The 16237-nt window shown below is 37.8% G+C and overlaps 1 protein-coding gene and 1 long non-coding RNA gene across 2 annotated transcripts in view; both read right to left on the bottom strand.

Annotated features, from left to right (window-relative positions):
- Positions 1–15050, bottom strand: part of LOC135783639 (uncharacterized) — a 76281-nt gene extending 61231 nt beyond the window's left edge. Inside the window, exon 1 of the mRNA XM_065294396.2 lies at positions 14878–15050. Coding sequence (XP_065150468.1) covers positions 14878–14941 — 64 coding nt within the window. The 5' untranslated portion in view covers positions 14942–15050. The remainder of the gene's footprint in view (positions 1–14877) is intronic.
- LOC135783784 (uncharacterized) lies at positions 3347–5103 on the bottom strand. The gene is made up of 5 exons (XR_010545790.2): positions 4800–5103; positions 4160–4253; positions 3929–4061; positions 3745–3846; positions 3347–3634 (listed from the first exon to the last, which is right to left on the bottom strand). It is a non-coding gene; the product is annotated as an uncharacterized lncRNA (long non-coding RNA).
- Positions 15051–16237: the final 1187 nt, after the last annotated feature.

The raw sequence follows: 16237 nt of genomic DNA, 5'->3' as shown, positions 1-16237 counted from the left end.
TTGCACCTGACTTATTGAGCTTTCTGGTCACATTTTTGGAGCCATTTTATAATGCCCAGAGAGAGTTGGAGGGCGACAAATATGCAACCATAAACCTGGTCTGCCTCTGGGTTGACAGACTGAAGAGACATTGCCAGCCCTCTCCCACTGACTCACCGCAGCAAGCATTTGTGCGCCAGAGACATGCCGAGTTCATTGTGCAAAAAATCAAGGTGAACATGCTTCACAAAGTTGCTCTTTTCCTCTGGCCCAAATTCAACAAATTGAGGATGATGTCTCCTGTAGAGATAGCTGAAGTACATGCTCACGTTCGCACCTTACTCTTGCCTGTGGAGGAAGATGCTGCGGTGGCTCACGGTGCAACGAGCAGTACTGGCTTCACACCACCAGCAGCCAGGCCCAGGAGAGACTCCGAATTTGCTGAGTGGGAGAACCAAGACGATGATAACGAACCAGATGAGGATGAAGTGGCTATGTACAATTCACAAAAGCATGCCATGGATGACGACCGGGATCTCCTGAAATGGTGGAAAGTGAATGGATTGGTGTACCCAAAACTAGCCAGGCTGGCAAGATCCGTCCTCTGCATTCCAGCAAGCAGCAGCAGCAGCGAACGGGTGTTCAGCGCAGCTGGCCGAACGATAGAGCTGAGGAGGGCCGCTCTGAAACCAGAAACTGTTGACGCAATCTTGTTCTTGCATGACAACATGTAGAACCATGTAAGTAGCTATAGCTTTGTGATGAATATGACATTATATAATTATTACATAAATGCAGGCAGCCTTACTTGGCCTAATCATTTTCTCTTAATCTACAGGCTCATACACAGGCAGGAGGCTACCAGAATGGAGCAGCGTTTTTGCACTATATGCCTACGTTTTCTAATAGGCTTTAAAAATATTTATAATGTTAAAAATTATATTATAAAATATTATATGTTCTAAAACATTGTTTAATTTTATTAAAGTAGTAGGCCTATAATCTTAGGCCATAATTTTCTGTGTTCATCATTGTTCACGGTTTATTTTATTTTTTTGTGTTTCTTTATTCGAAATTTCAATCCATTTAGGATCCATTCAGTTGTTTCTTAATAAACAAACAACGGAGTTTACATGCTTCTTTCTTGTCGTATTATTCATCAAGATAATAATAAATGCACGCACAATTATAAACTTGATAAATGTTATAGATATCTTTTACTATGCAATGTATTTCAACATTTGCAAAATTCAGAATTAAATTAATGTTCTGCAATTTGTACAAAAAGAGAGCTTGTAGTATAGCCTACGTGTTTAAGCCATTAAATAAGCACATTTAGTTTTAAGTTTTGAAGAAAGTTTTTCTTTAAAGTAAATTTCGTTTAGTATTAGTTGTATCTTAATTTTAATACATTTTTTATCAACCAATTGCCTGGATTTAATACATAAAAAGCAATATAGCAGACAATATAATAATGACATCGGCGCCGGCGCGCTGCGTTATTACACTACTTGAAACTCGCAACACACGCTGTCACCGAATTTACAAATGCACATCTTGCTTGTTGCCCACACACATATTATGTTGAAATAACATTATTAATAATAATTAATCTTTAAGAATATTTGATTGAATGCTGAATGTTGTGCTTGTTAAATGTAATACAATTAAAACTTTAATTATGATAATTAAAATTATTTAATATTTAATATTGAGTGACCAGTTTTTGCTCACTTATTAATAGTATTTATGTATATTATATTATTATATTATATTATATAAAACTGTGCAGCAGCTGCTCCCCTGTAGCCTAAATAATCAGCAGCTCCTGCGTTAAAAAATCTGGCGCAGCCCCTGGTTATAACGACATATTAAAAATGGTCGGGTTTAAATCGGGCTCGGGCTTTATAATTACAGTGAACGTGTCGGGCCGGGCTGGGCTCGGACACAATGTGCACGGGCTCGGGTAGGGTCGGGCTTGATTTGTTGGGCCCGATCTAAGCTCTAGTGCGGGTCTCCTTGGCCTTCAACATGTAGGCTATGAACATAAAATATACTTAAAGAGCACCAATTATGCTAATAAATTAGCACGTTATTGTAATATCCCATAGTACATACATGTTATTAAAACTTGAACTAATGCACTGAGTCTTATAAATTGCTTACATACCTCACCGATTTCTGCATGTCTGGAAAACGCTCGGTTTAGTTCCTGTCTCCGCCTCCCAAAATGTCTAGTGTATTCGGATTGGTCAGATGACTACTCAACTGTTATTGGTCAACTGGGTTCGGCGTGTGTTTGAAAGGTTACGCCCCTGACTACGCGTGGATTTTCCGGTTCTGACTGAGAGTCACAGGCAACGTAAACAAGCGCTATATTTCTCTATAAACGATGGTGTCTGTACTGCCTTACCACTTCAAGCTCGATCCAGAGAGTTCAGACGGCCGTTACGATGTAAACGATCTCCGTCAATGAACGCGATTGGATTTAACTTTTTTAAGGTGTCCTTAGCTCTGCCAGAATGCTAAACGAAGACGAAAATGTGTTGCAAAGACATCCAAAAGGTAATTATAACGTACTACATTACTTTGCAAACTATATGGAAACACCAAATGTAGCACATAGAAGGTTTTATTTGAAATGATTATAAAACTATTTCACTTATTAACATTATTTTACTATAGTAAACTTTATTATAAAAGACCGCTTACATACTATATTACTGTGCAAACTATATGGAAACACCAAATGTAGCACATAGAAAGTATTTGTTGAAATGATTATAAAACTATTTCACTTATTAACATTATTTTACTATTTTAAACTTTATTATAAAAGACTGTTACATACTATATTACTGTGCAAACTATATGGAAACACCAAATGTAGCACAAAGAAAGTATTAATTGAAATGAATGTTCTACATTATTTCACTATGGTAAAGTTTATTATGAAAAACTGCTTACTTATAAGTGCTATGTTTTTACTTATTAGGTTTTAAGGAGAATGCAACAGGTTCCAGGGCCTCTTACCTGCGTGATTCATCATCCAGGTTTTGCACAAATTGTCTAAATCCCTACACACAGAACATTTATTGTACCGACTATACTGTAAGCCTTTGAGGTGCAGGACTAGAGTAAGTTTTATTACATTTTTAAACCAATAACACTAAAGTATCATTATAGTAACAAAGTACCCAAAAGAACAAAAGATGCAACTTTAAAGAAAATATAATAGTCAGTCAAAAGTTTTATTTATTTATTACAAATATATATTTAAATGTTAAACAATATACAAATAAACATACTTTAGTAACCATATTGTGCACTTGTTTCAAAAATTGTTCAATTCATTTCCTACAGCTATCTATTCAGATAAATGGCATATCAAAGCTTTGTCAGCTGGTGCTATCTAAGACGACACTATAAGGTTATCATCCTGTCGTGTGTTGTTCTCCAGATACGCTTGGAGCTTCCTGATCAGATCGGTCACAATTTTGGCTTTCGACGACCCCTGCACTGAAGATGGCATCCAATCACGTCCTCCTTTGAAGGTCTCTCAAACTGTGATGCCAGGTCCATTGGAATCGGGGTTTCCTTCAGCTTATCTTCAAATACCTCATCAAACACAAGCCTGATCACATCCTCCACATAACTGTAGAAATATTGCAGTCAATAAATCTTTTGGTTTGATCATTTATTTCCCTGCTTCATACATTAAGTTTTTAATTATGAATGTATTTGAAATAAAACATTACTGCTTACGGTATGTCATTTGTGTTTTGGGAACATAGCCTTGTACTTTCCCTCTCCTGCTTTTGTTACGGCTTGGTGACATTGTAATGGATGGCTGCAAGGTACAAATACCTGTAAAATATAAACAAGCAATTAATTTATTGTAAAAGTAAATACTACTTTATTTAACACAGTTACTAAAATACTTAAATACCTGCACAGCATTCCAATAAATGAGAAAATCAATATTTTTTGCTGCAAATCTGAAATCTCAGGCTACGGACGGCAAAGGCATCCACTGATGATGATGATGGAAACATTGTTAAACGATGCTACTGCCTGGGTTCCTATTATTATGCAGAGAAAAAAAACTTTGTCATCATCAGTTATACATTTAAGACTGGTAGTGGTTTCACTAGGTAAATACATAATATGTGTTAAACACCTTTGCTCCTCATATGCCAGTCTTACTCCTTGTACTGTGTGTAATGATGTTGCATGTTTGCATACAGTGTAGAAGGATGTGTACAGCTGCGAATCTAGGATATAGACAAATAAAACAAACATGTATTCAGTCAAAAAGAAATATTATAACAATAGAGTACAACGACTATAAATCGTTAGACTATTCATTAAAACGTAAATGTATTACATATTACATGGCCCAACATTAGCAACACACATTACGTGTTTACTTCGTTTCAAAATCTAAGAAAGCTTCAAGTAAATACAACAGTAAAATACATATAACTTTAAACAAATCATCTGTACTTAGAGTTTCTTGAGTTTGATCATGAGAACAAATTTTACCGGTAAGTTAACAGTTTAGCTGGCATTTGTATTTGTATTTATCTTAGCAACTTAGCAAGTTTGTAAACATGTCTAAACCAACATCGATAAAAAAAACGAAAGCCTGCATAATTCAACATACACGTGTGTAAATATGGTACGTTGTTTATGAAATACAGTATTACAACACAAAACAATTAGCTTGCAAGCTTAGCTCTACACGCACATTATGTTAATCTCCGGTTACCGGTTACGTAATGTACAGTAAAAGGCAAATAATAAACATGAATACTTACAGTCTGTGATCCAGAAGTGCACAGTAATCCAACTTTCAAGAGGAGACGTCGCGCAAATCCAGCTTCGGTTCATGAGAAGCAGTTAGCCTATTGTGAAAACTCCGTGAACAACTTCTGACTGGATTTTTCCGGAACCGTATTAAACATGATGTCCTCTGTGGAAGTCCATAAAGTGCTATTTTGCCCTCGCATCTAAAGAGACAGCGTCTACTCGAGAGATTTAATCGCTTAAACAATGAAACAAGAGTTTGCAAACAGAGTCAAAGCAGGGACTCCCAACCTCCGCCATTTTAGCTCTCTTCTGACTCGGCACTCCCCACCCCACCCTCGTCTTTGAGGGCGTACCCAAGCAAAGCAGAGAGGGCTGAACTATAATAATGTTGGTCTTATCTACGTCACCAATCCCAGGAAGTAAACTGTTGCCTACAATCCGAGTGTTTTTTGTAGTCCTCGAACGTTAGAGACGATAACTCGCGTCATCGTTTTCTTTGAGGTATGTACTTTTTGAATATCGTTAGCATGTACTAATGCACACTTACACACAAAAGGATGTTTAAAAACGTGTATCCCATAATAGGTGCTCTTTAAATTTTTTAAACTAATTTATAAATGGGGTGGCAACAGGGGTGGTGTAATGATTTTGTCTTGTGTTTTGTTGTCAGGTCTTTTATTTTGATCATGTTCTGTTTCCATTCTTTTATTTTGAAATTTGATCCGAAATCACATACTTACTCAGTAGGTACTGAATTTCACTGAGTACCTACTTAACATGCGCTAAAACAGTACGTACATTTCAGTACGTCTGTGTATGAAGTCAGGGCGCTGTAACAGCCCTGTGTGTGGAGCGAAATCACCCGATTGGATGGTCTCCGGTCGATTGCTTTGCTCTCGTGGCATCATGGGAAAGCTGGGATAGAAGTGTCCGTCCGATGTTTGCTTCCAAATCTGGGTGTACTCAGTAGGGCATCAGGGGATTTCTCGACTACTGATTTAATGAATACTGAGGATTCAGACATAATACTCTGCTCACGTACTGTTTCCCCTACTAAATTGTAGAAAAGTAGGCGGTTTCGGACGATACTTAAGTACACGTGCCTCTGAATCTCGCGAGAAATAGTCCAAAATCCTGGTAATTCTCACCTACCCTTTTACGTATACTGAGGTTTCGGACATACTATTCGTTCGCGTACTACTTTTTGCCAACTATATAGTATGGCAGTATGTTGGTTTCGGATTCATCCATGCTTCACATTCTACTTCCTGTTTGTTACTATAAAACCGGTTAAAACTCATAGTCACATTGCGAAGTATTGTTATTGTAACTGCTGCAACTCTAAGAATTCTTGTTTCTTGTTTGTATCCTGTATTCATGGTTTTTGCTCTTCATGTTTTGACCCCGTTGCATGCATTGTGGATTACGCTTTTGGATTACCCTATTCAGATGTGTTTGCCTGCCCTTTTGGGATTTTCTTAATAAACTTCTCTGCAAGTGTATTCTACTCTCTCTTGCTTTGAGTAAGCAGCCCCTTTGTTACAGAATACTTTGACTAACCAGAATCCAGCAGAGGATTGTGTATCCCAGCCGGCAACACGAATCCAGCATTTTCTGTGTTCGAATTACGCCAGGGCAACCGCCCAATTGAGGAATACATCGAAGACTTCCTGAATTTAAGCGACCAGGTAAGGTTTAATGATGTGGCGCTCAAGGACTTGTTTTATCATGGACTTAATGTGTATTTAAGTCAACGTATGCCACGAAATGCCTTAACCTGGTCCTTAAAGCGAAATATTGACTTTGCTTTGTTAATGAGTGGCTCTCCCTTTACTGTGGGAACGGTAGATGAAGAGCACTACAGTTCAACCACAGCTACCGCACAAGAGCCAACTTATGTTACGTCTGATTCACAAAAAAACAGTTAAAGCCATGCCTGTCTCTGTTACCCAGATGGCCGCCACCAGTGATGGGCAGTAACGCGTTAGAAGTAACGCGTTACTGTAATCCGATTACTTTTTTCAAGTAACGAGTAAAGTAAGGGATTACAGTTGCAAAACGAGTAATTAGATTACTGTTACTTCCCCGTTAGCAGACTGCGTTACTGCGTTTTTTTTTATCTTGATTTTGTTTCGTGAGACTCTCTCGTGCGTGACGCTAGTCGAGTGACAATGACGTATGAGCGCCGCGCTGTCAGTCAGTGTATTGTTGAACGTGAGAAGACAACATGGAGCGCGGAAGAGAACAAGACTATGCAGCGTTTAATGCTTGGAAGTACCGACATTACTTTGAGTTTAACCTAGTTAAAGGTGACAAAAACATCAGCGTTCGCTGTACACTCTGCGTGGGAATAAAACTTTTATCCACAGCGAAAAATTCCACCTCAAATCTAAGCAAACACCTAGCAAGCCGGCACAGGAATGTGAAACTTTCTGAAAATATCCCTGAACGCCCAGCTGACATGACCGCTGCGGCTCCATCTCATACACGTTCACGCGAAATCTGATGTAAAACAACAGACTATATATCTGTATTTCATGGATTATACGCATTTGTGGACAAGCTGACGTACGTGACCGCTGCGGCTCCATCTCACAATCACGGGAAATCTGATGTAAACAACAGACTACTATATTTCATGGATTATACGCATTTGTGGACAAAAATTGTCATTTGATGAATTTTATTAGACTATTTTCATGGGTTATTCACACAACTGAAACAGACCGGATTCGACTCGCGATCGTTATAAGGTAAGAAGTCCCATTTATATTTTGCATGTTGTCTCTGGACTTCTGTAACAAAATACTACATTTATGATGCTAGAGCATGTCTCTCAAAACAGAGGCCCTCACCATACACTGATGCTAAACCCGTAGACCTTTTAAACGATGTATAGACCCTTTTACAGCTCACGTGATCAAATAGCCTGCGCGCGCATTTGGGCAACGGAAGTGGTGTTATTCCCCATTGGTTCTAACGTGGTAGCAACTCAGAAAGTTTATTAAAACGGTTTCCCAGCATCAAATTGTCTGGTTGTTGCGTTTGGTTGCACAAATATAATATACTAATATACGTATATATGTATCTGGCAACTTTATTTTTGGCCATCTGCTAACGTCTTCTATCCACTCCCCTATAGTACACGGATCTGGTAGCTGTGTTGAAAATGTTCATAAAGTCAACTTTTTTAAAATAACTTACTGTTTGTGTTGCTTCACTTTTGATTCTTACGATACTTCCGTTGCCTAAATGCGAGCGCATACGCTGCCACGTCATCATTGTGTACAAACAGTAAAAGGGTTTTGTACTGTTTATATTAATATTATTAATGTTTGTAGACAGTATGCTATATAGATATTGTTAGCAGGCTTAAAAAAAACGACGCCATCACGCCCACGAATTAGTGCGCGTCGAGAGGTTAAAACAGATAATGTTTCATTTGATTCAATTTCAGATGATGGAATATGCAGAAAGAATAGAATTAGGCTGAAAGGTCTTGGCCCGGTTGCATAAAGCAGCTTAAGTTTTTCCCTTAAGTATGACACTTAAGGGGAAATTCCCCTTACCTACAGTAAGAGAATAATTTAAGGGTGTTGCATACAGTATAATCCCTTAAATGGTTCTCTTAGGTAAGGGTAATCGTTAAATATTTCACGACAGCGACCCAGGTTTATAAAATACTATTGTTCCCATGGAGATGCAACAGAAAAAGCTTAAGTTTTTTTTGCAACACCCTTAAGTTGAAATGAAACATAAGGGTGAATTTAAGGGAAAATTACACTTAAGGTGCTTTATGCAACCGGGCCCTGTTGCATACTGTAGCATATTCAGGTCGTGCATCATGTTTTTGAAAAGTAATTAGTAAAGTAACTAATAAAGTAACTAATTACTTTTGGAAATAAGTAATCAGTAAAGTAACGGGATTACTTTCTTAGGGAAGTAATCAGTAACTAATTACTATTTCCAAGTAACTTGACCAACACTGGCCGCCACCATGCCTGTTTCTGTTACTAAGATGGCCGCCACCAAGACTGTCTCTGTACCAAAGATGGCTGTTGCAATGCCTGTTTTTCAGATGGCTACTGTTATACCTGCACCTACTATCCAGAAAGCCGTCGCCATAACCACACCTGTCTTTAAGAGGGCCGTAATCATACCTACACCTGATCTCAAGATGGCTACCACACCTGAGCCTGTACACAAAATGTCCGCCGCACATCAGTCACTTCACAAGATGGCTGCCGTACCAGTCTCTCCTGTTTTTGCCAAGACCCCTGGTGGTTACCCCTGAATTTCCTTTGAGTGTCTTGTAGGTCAGCTATTATGGTCACTCTTAAGCTCCATAGACTCTCTGCCCTTGCTAACTCTTTCACCGCCAGCGGTTTTTAAAAAAGTTGCCAGCCAGCGCCAGCGATTTTCATGATTTTCACCAAAGTTTAATGCCTTCCAGAAAATGTTCTTCTTTAAATATATAAACATACAATATACCAAATGAAAGAACAGACCCTCTGCTTTCAAACAAAAAAACCCGTTTCATCCTACCTTTAGTGGTTCTTTTGTAATCAGCTTTTGAATATGGGTAGGTTTCTGCAAAAACACCACATTTTGAGCAAAAAGCAGAGATAATTCCATTTTTGTGATGGACTTTTCATAGAGATCCCATTCAGAGCGATCCTTAAAACAGACACGGACATGCAGCCGCTTGCCATAGGGCAATACTTCCGGGTTTAAAAAGCTGCGGAAGTGGATAATAGCGGTATTGCGGAAAGACGGAAAATCTCGTCATTGGCGGGGAAGCGTTTTCTCTTAATTGACGAGATATCTTGTCAATGGCGGTGAAAGAGCTAACATAACCATGCATGACTCACATAGACTCTTTGCCCTATCTAGGATGGCCAACCCTGAACTCCCTGTCCTGCTCAAATTGGACAATCAAAAACACTATGAACTCTCTGCCTGGCTCAAGATGGATATTATTGAACTCTTTGAATTATCTGCTTTTACTGACCTGTTTTCTGCTAACCTGGCTATGCCAGCCTCTCTCTCTGCTATCTCTGTCTCCAGGTCCAGAGCACCACCAGCACCACCCTGGTTTCCAATGTCTCCTGTCCCTGTTCCCACGATGGCTGAAGCACCCCTTAGTAATTTTTTGGGGGGTAGTACCCAGACGCATGGAAGAGGCAGAGGACTCCAAGGACATGGCCGAGGGGACCCGCTGCTGCCTTATGATCCTAGCCCGCTGCTGCCTCACGATCCTGGCCCGTTGCTGCCTCACGATCCAGGTCCACGTCTGCCTCACAACCCAGGACCGTCTGTGCCCCATGGTCTGGGTTCGGCTCTGTTACCTGTATGTGTCCTGGCTCTGCCTCAAGGTCCTACCACCCTTTGCCACTCCCCATAGATCCTCCCCTGTTTCTTGTTTATTATTTGGATTTTTTTACATTTCATTTTAATTAACATTGTGATCAGTTATTTTGTATGAAGACCATCAAAAACACATAGCACATTAGCAAACTTTCTAATGCATTTATTTTTAAATAACCCAGCATTTTTAGAGTCTAATGGGCCAGATTTTTTTGTCCTAGTCCAGCCCAACATGTATAATGTGGCTTTATGGCTGTTTCCATTATTTGAGAATGTCCTTGTTGTATGGCAAGAGAAAATATGTCGTACCCTAGGTTTTTTTGAAACACCGCCACTTAAAACCCACCAACTTAACGGAAATGTATTTTAAATATCAAAAGAACATCTCATCTTGATAAGAAATGCATAGATTTAGACTTTCTTTCTACTCTCATTATCTAGTCCCATGCAAAGCATGCTGGGAACATGAAACTTGAAAAAATTAAGTTACAAAAACATATTTGTTGAAATACAGAATTTCTGTAGAATTACTGTTTTTACGGTAATTTTTAACAGTGCAGATAATTAAGTTAATGTTACATTGTGTAAAACATTATCAACATTATTATGTCAGGACAACTCATTAAATTAATGTTTTAATTTAAAATGTTTTATTAAATCATTAAATTAGAATGTTTAGCTTGCACCACTGCATTGAATTAACACTTTCTAAAGCAGGGGTGCCCAACCCTGCTCCTGGAGGGCTACTATCCTGCAGACTTCAGTTCCAACCCAGCTCCAACACACTTGGATGTAATTATTGCAACCCTGAACACCTTGATTAGCTGCTTCAGCTGTGTTTGATTAGAGTTGTAGCTATAACCTGCAGGACAGTAGCCCTCCAGGAACAGGGTTGGGCACCCCTGCTCTAAAGATAAGGCTTGAGGTTTCCTGAATTGATCTAGCACAGATAAAACTGATACAGCATGCATTTTTACACGAATAATAAACTAAAAGCTACTGATCATTTAATTTAAAAAGCAATGAATAAAAGTTCAGGCCTACACAGGGCTTAATTTGAGCCAGAACATGTTCCGGCACTTCTTTTGTCACTATGGAAAATGAATCACCTAAAACAAAATAAAATGAATTACTATTTTTGTAGTGTTCAATGTTTTTATCGGTCTTGTTTGTCTTTATTCCCCATTAAAGGTAGGGTTTCACATTTTGAAAAATGCTAACGGTAGCCGCCTAGCAATGAAATCACGATCCCACCCTCCAGTAAAATCGCTTTCAAAACACATGAACACGCACAGATCAGACGGTCACATCCCAAGTCTTATTCACCAGTGAGAAAACTTTGCAGTACTAAGTGAATAACATTTCCAAAATTACCAACATAAACAACTGGTTTACATCAGAATTAGTTAAAGCACACCTTCGGTTGTGTAGACGTAGTAACTATATTGTTATGCTAATCCGTAAACGAACACAAATTTTATAAGCAACACAATGTTTCATCAAAGTAGAATATCTAACTCCATCTCAATACAAACTAGGGATGTTAACAATTAATCGATCTTCGATTAATTGTCGATAAGAATTTACTCGATAAAACTTAACGATTGTTGAAAAACAAGATCATGCACGTGTGCGGCGCATGCGCAAAACCCATACAGTCGGAGAAAAAAAAATTAAGCGAGCGCGCAAAAGTTAAACTACTAGCTATGATCACAACGATGCTTGATGACAAGCACACGCATGTGCTTTTTAACGTCATGCTAGACGAGGCTGGCTGGCTGCCAACGCAACGAAATGACATCCGCAGTGGATCTGAGAAGGTCCGATGCAGAAAATGCAAATACGTTTAGGATACTGAAAGCAAAGACCCTATTCAGGGAAGCCTGCAAGATTAGCATAGCAACGCTCCTATATACAGAGAAGGAGACCAGAAGCCGATTTTAATGAACAGATTAAAATGTAATCTTAAATTATGGCAAGAAACTGTCAAATGTAAACTGTAACTGACTGTCGTTACACCCTGAATGCCCGCAACATATATCACTGATCATCATTATTGACTGGCTGTCTGAGGCGCTGCGTGTTTTCTAATGGAAGGTTGCCATCTCCGTAATATAAGCATCTTTGCTGAAAGTACGTCTAAGCTGAGGTGACGACGAGAAAAGTGCACTTCGTGTGCTTCTTGGATATAATTACAAACAGTGTATCAACGACTCGGAAAGCGAGGTAAACAACTTGATAAATAACACTTGATGATAATAAAACTGTTATTTTGACATGGACTTTCAATGCGTCTGTTGCAGAGTGCCCATGTGAGGCGGAGTTATACACTGTGTCTATTAGTAATTATATTTCATTACGAGATAAGTTTAAATTGATGATTTTATCAAAACAACAACTACATTGACTCATTTTACAATCCCACTAGCATGTTATTTAGACAAAATAAAATCTTTTAATTCGCGTGAGGAAGCTGTCGTTTTTATGCACACTTTTATGTCATTGGCTATATGCCACTGCAGTGAAAGCTTATTGCACTATTAATGTTAACGATTATTCGATTGATTGATCGTTAATTTAAATGATCATCGAATATGGGAAATTGCATAAATTGACATCCCTAATACAAACATATTGCGTACCTACCTTACCAAAATAAACAAACCAAAAAAGACCCTTTCAGACCCTTTGCCTCCTGCAGCTGTTTGCATCTCGTGGTAAAGCAGTAAAGTTGCCGATGTTAATTTGGGTTTTTGTTCTTTGCTGATCCAGGCAGTTTTTCCTGTTATAAAAGATGTCTTTCGTTTTGTGGCTCCAGTGCAGGTTGTCAATTTAGCAGAAAAGTTTGCCATTCTCACTGTTTACAGACAGGAGGTGAGCGCATGTGAACGCGCCGATGACGTATGGTGTCTGTGTGGACTAGCTGTGCGGTGGGCATTCAAATTACGCTTACGTATGAGGGACAAAAAGCTAACATCCTTTCGGACTGAAATCTATGTTTGGTTGAACATTTTTTGGTCCTACGCCTTTCACAGATGACATAAATTTCTACAAATACATTTAAACAACTTAGCACAGTGATTGCTATCAGGATGTGAGGAGACTTTTAACCAGCATAACTAAAAATGTTTCAGGATCAAATGTTTTGCCCTACCTTTAAAGTTCCACAAAAAAATTTTATTTACATTTTCGATTCGTTTTAGGATAATTGCTGCTTGTGAAAACAATTAATGCAGTGTATTTCGTTTATTTTTTATATTTCGCACCCATGCAGTGCATGTTTTAAAATTAAAATAAACATTGCCTTGATGCAGGCTAAACACGGCATTGTTTATTTTATTTATTTATGTTTTGACCAAATTTCAAAGCCCCGTTAGTTCACGCGCAATGCAAGTTGTCTGCCATATTTGCTTTCAATTCATTTATTAAATACATGCAATTAGTTGATGCAACGTTTACTTAAACAAAGATACAATTTATACAAAACAAAATTCACTTTAAAGAAAGGCTTTCTACAAACTGTACAAAGCAAAACTTAATGAAAGTGGTAAAAAGCATGTCTCCCGAATATATTGCACATCTTATGATCCTATCTTTTATTACAATTGTTTTTAGCAAAAATGTTACACACACACACACACACACACACACACACACACACACACACACACACACACACACGCACACACACACTGTAGGCCTATATTTTATTTAAATAGGATGTTCGTCATCGGTAATGATATATTATTATTGTAAATGTTTATTGTTGAAAATGTTTTTCATTTGTTTGAAAAACCTCATAATGATGGCACATCACTAAAATTTTATTTCTATCTCAATTTATTGGTTCGGCGGTCAAGGGGTACTTGCCTGAGATTAAGAAGCACTGCTATAGGCATTGTAATTTTTTGTTGTTCCGTCACCTCCAACCCGGATACAACCCCCCCTGCGCTCCAGGACCTCCCACTTTACCAATTAAGCACTGGGCCTACAGTAATTTTTCCTATTCCTTTCCATTATTTCCTCAGCTATTATGCTATACAGCATTCAGGTACTTCTCATTAAAAAGACTTAAAATAATATAAAGATTTTTTTACAAAAAATGATACAATTGCCAGTGGAAACAAAAAATATTGCCTGTGAATGTTTACTAATCATTTCCCATTGCAATCGAACCATGAATAAGGAAATGTGTTACATACAGGTTACAGTACACTGCAAAAATGACTTTCTTACTTATTTCTACTGAAAACAAGACAAAAAAACTATCTAAAAATTCTTAAATTAAGATGCTTTTTCTTGATGAGCAAAATGACCTAAGTAAATAAGTCTAGTTTTAAGACAAATAATATACAATTTAAGTGAATTTGTCCTTAAAACAAGCAAAATTATCTGCCAATGGGGTGAGAAAAAAAATTGTGAAATAAGATTTCTTTTTTCTTAAACACTTAATTCAAGTAAAATTTTCTCACCCCATTGGCAGATATTTTTGCTTGTTTTAAGCACAAATTCACTTAAATTATATATTTTTTGTCTAAAAACTAGTATTATTTTCTTAGGTAATTTTGCTCATCAAGAAAATACATCTTGATTTAAGAATTTTTAGATATTTCTACTGAAAACAAGACAAAAATACTAAGTAAGAAAGTCATTTTTTGCAGTGTACAACCAGCATGTTGATTATACGCCCACTAATACAAAACAAAAGATTTTACTTACCCTGCACAAGTAAAAAGAAGAGAATTCCAAAAATGGAGCAGCAGAAATCTTGAGTGGTGTTCATGTTCAGAAGCCGAAACAAATGACTGAGGCATTCGAGACACAGCGAAACAGCTAGACGAGAATAACTTACTTCCTCACACTTTGCAGCAGAAATCTTGAGTGGTGTTCATGTTCAGAAGCCGAAACAAATGACTGAGGCATTCGAGACACAGCGAAACAGCTAGACGAGAATAACTTACTTCCTCACACTTTACTGCTTTGTTGTCTTACTCACAGCGTGTAATACAAAGAACATAACACAGAGAGCTATGTTGAGGAGACTTAATCCACATAATCCACATAAATTACTACTAATAAAAAAATAGTAATTTATGTGGATTAAAATATAGCTTTTATGATGACACCATAATGGGACAATTTCACTTCATCAGGGAGAAAAAAAAATGAAATGCAAGTCAAGTTCAACTCTAAAGGAGCATATGCACTTACAGGATGGCACCTTATTAAATAAGACTTCTCTTGTCAAAGGTCTGTCACAAGCCCTAGCTGTTCCCTTTAAAGACGGGGTTCATGATTTTTTAAAAACACTTTAGAAAAGAAAGTCGGACGAGTACCAGAACACACTTGTAGCCAATCAGCAGTAAGGGGCGTGCCTACTAACTGACATTGTTGCATGGGTTACGTATGTGTGGGGTGGGTCTATCAAATGAAGGGCCAGATTCTATAGGGGCAGGGGCGTGTTAGTTTGGTGGATTTCAAATGTCAACATTGGCTTTCAAAAATCATGCACCCTGCCTTTAAGAGTTTATAGTCACTTCCTAAATTTGTTGTGAAATAACAATGTGTTATGAGGTCTATTTTAGTTTCATAATCACATAACAACCAGACCAACGGACTTTATCTAAAATCTGTTACTACAAATAATAGAAAAACATCTTATGAGATTTTCTTAAGGGACTGAATTAGTAAGGACATTCAAGGCTAATGACTATTGTTGAATGTAATTACTATTATTATTTATGAGCTTGTGTGTTCTTATCCAATGTCTGCTTGTGTCTGGTTTGCCATCAACTACTATTTTGCTCTGGAAAGCTTCAGGAGGGAGGTGAACTTTCTCATTAAGGCAGTTTGCGTCTAGGCAAGCATGCGGTACCATGTCCTGATGACTTTTCCTTTTTTTTAAACACGCTATTATTTAAAATATAACAGTTTTACTTGACCTTTGTTTTAGTTATATATTATATATGCTCGTGGATTGACGGGAAACTGTCATTTTACCATAAAATCATGAATGTGATGCCAAGTGTGTTTTAAACAGTAATAACTTTGAACAATTTAACAGAAAGCAATGAAATAT

This window comes from Paramisgurnus dabryanus, chromosome 2, assembly GCF_030506205.2.
Source record: "Paramisgurnus dabryanus chromosome 2, PD_genome_1.1, whole genome shotgun sequence".
Classification (NCBI taxonomy): domain Eukaryota; kingdom Metazoa; phylum Chordata; class Actinopteri; order Cypriniformes; family Cobitidae; genus Paramisgurnus; species Paramisgurnus dabryanus.
The sequence above is the reverse complement of the archived record's forward strand: the minus strand, read 5'-3'. Positions and strand labels throughout refer to the sequence as shown.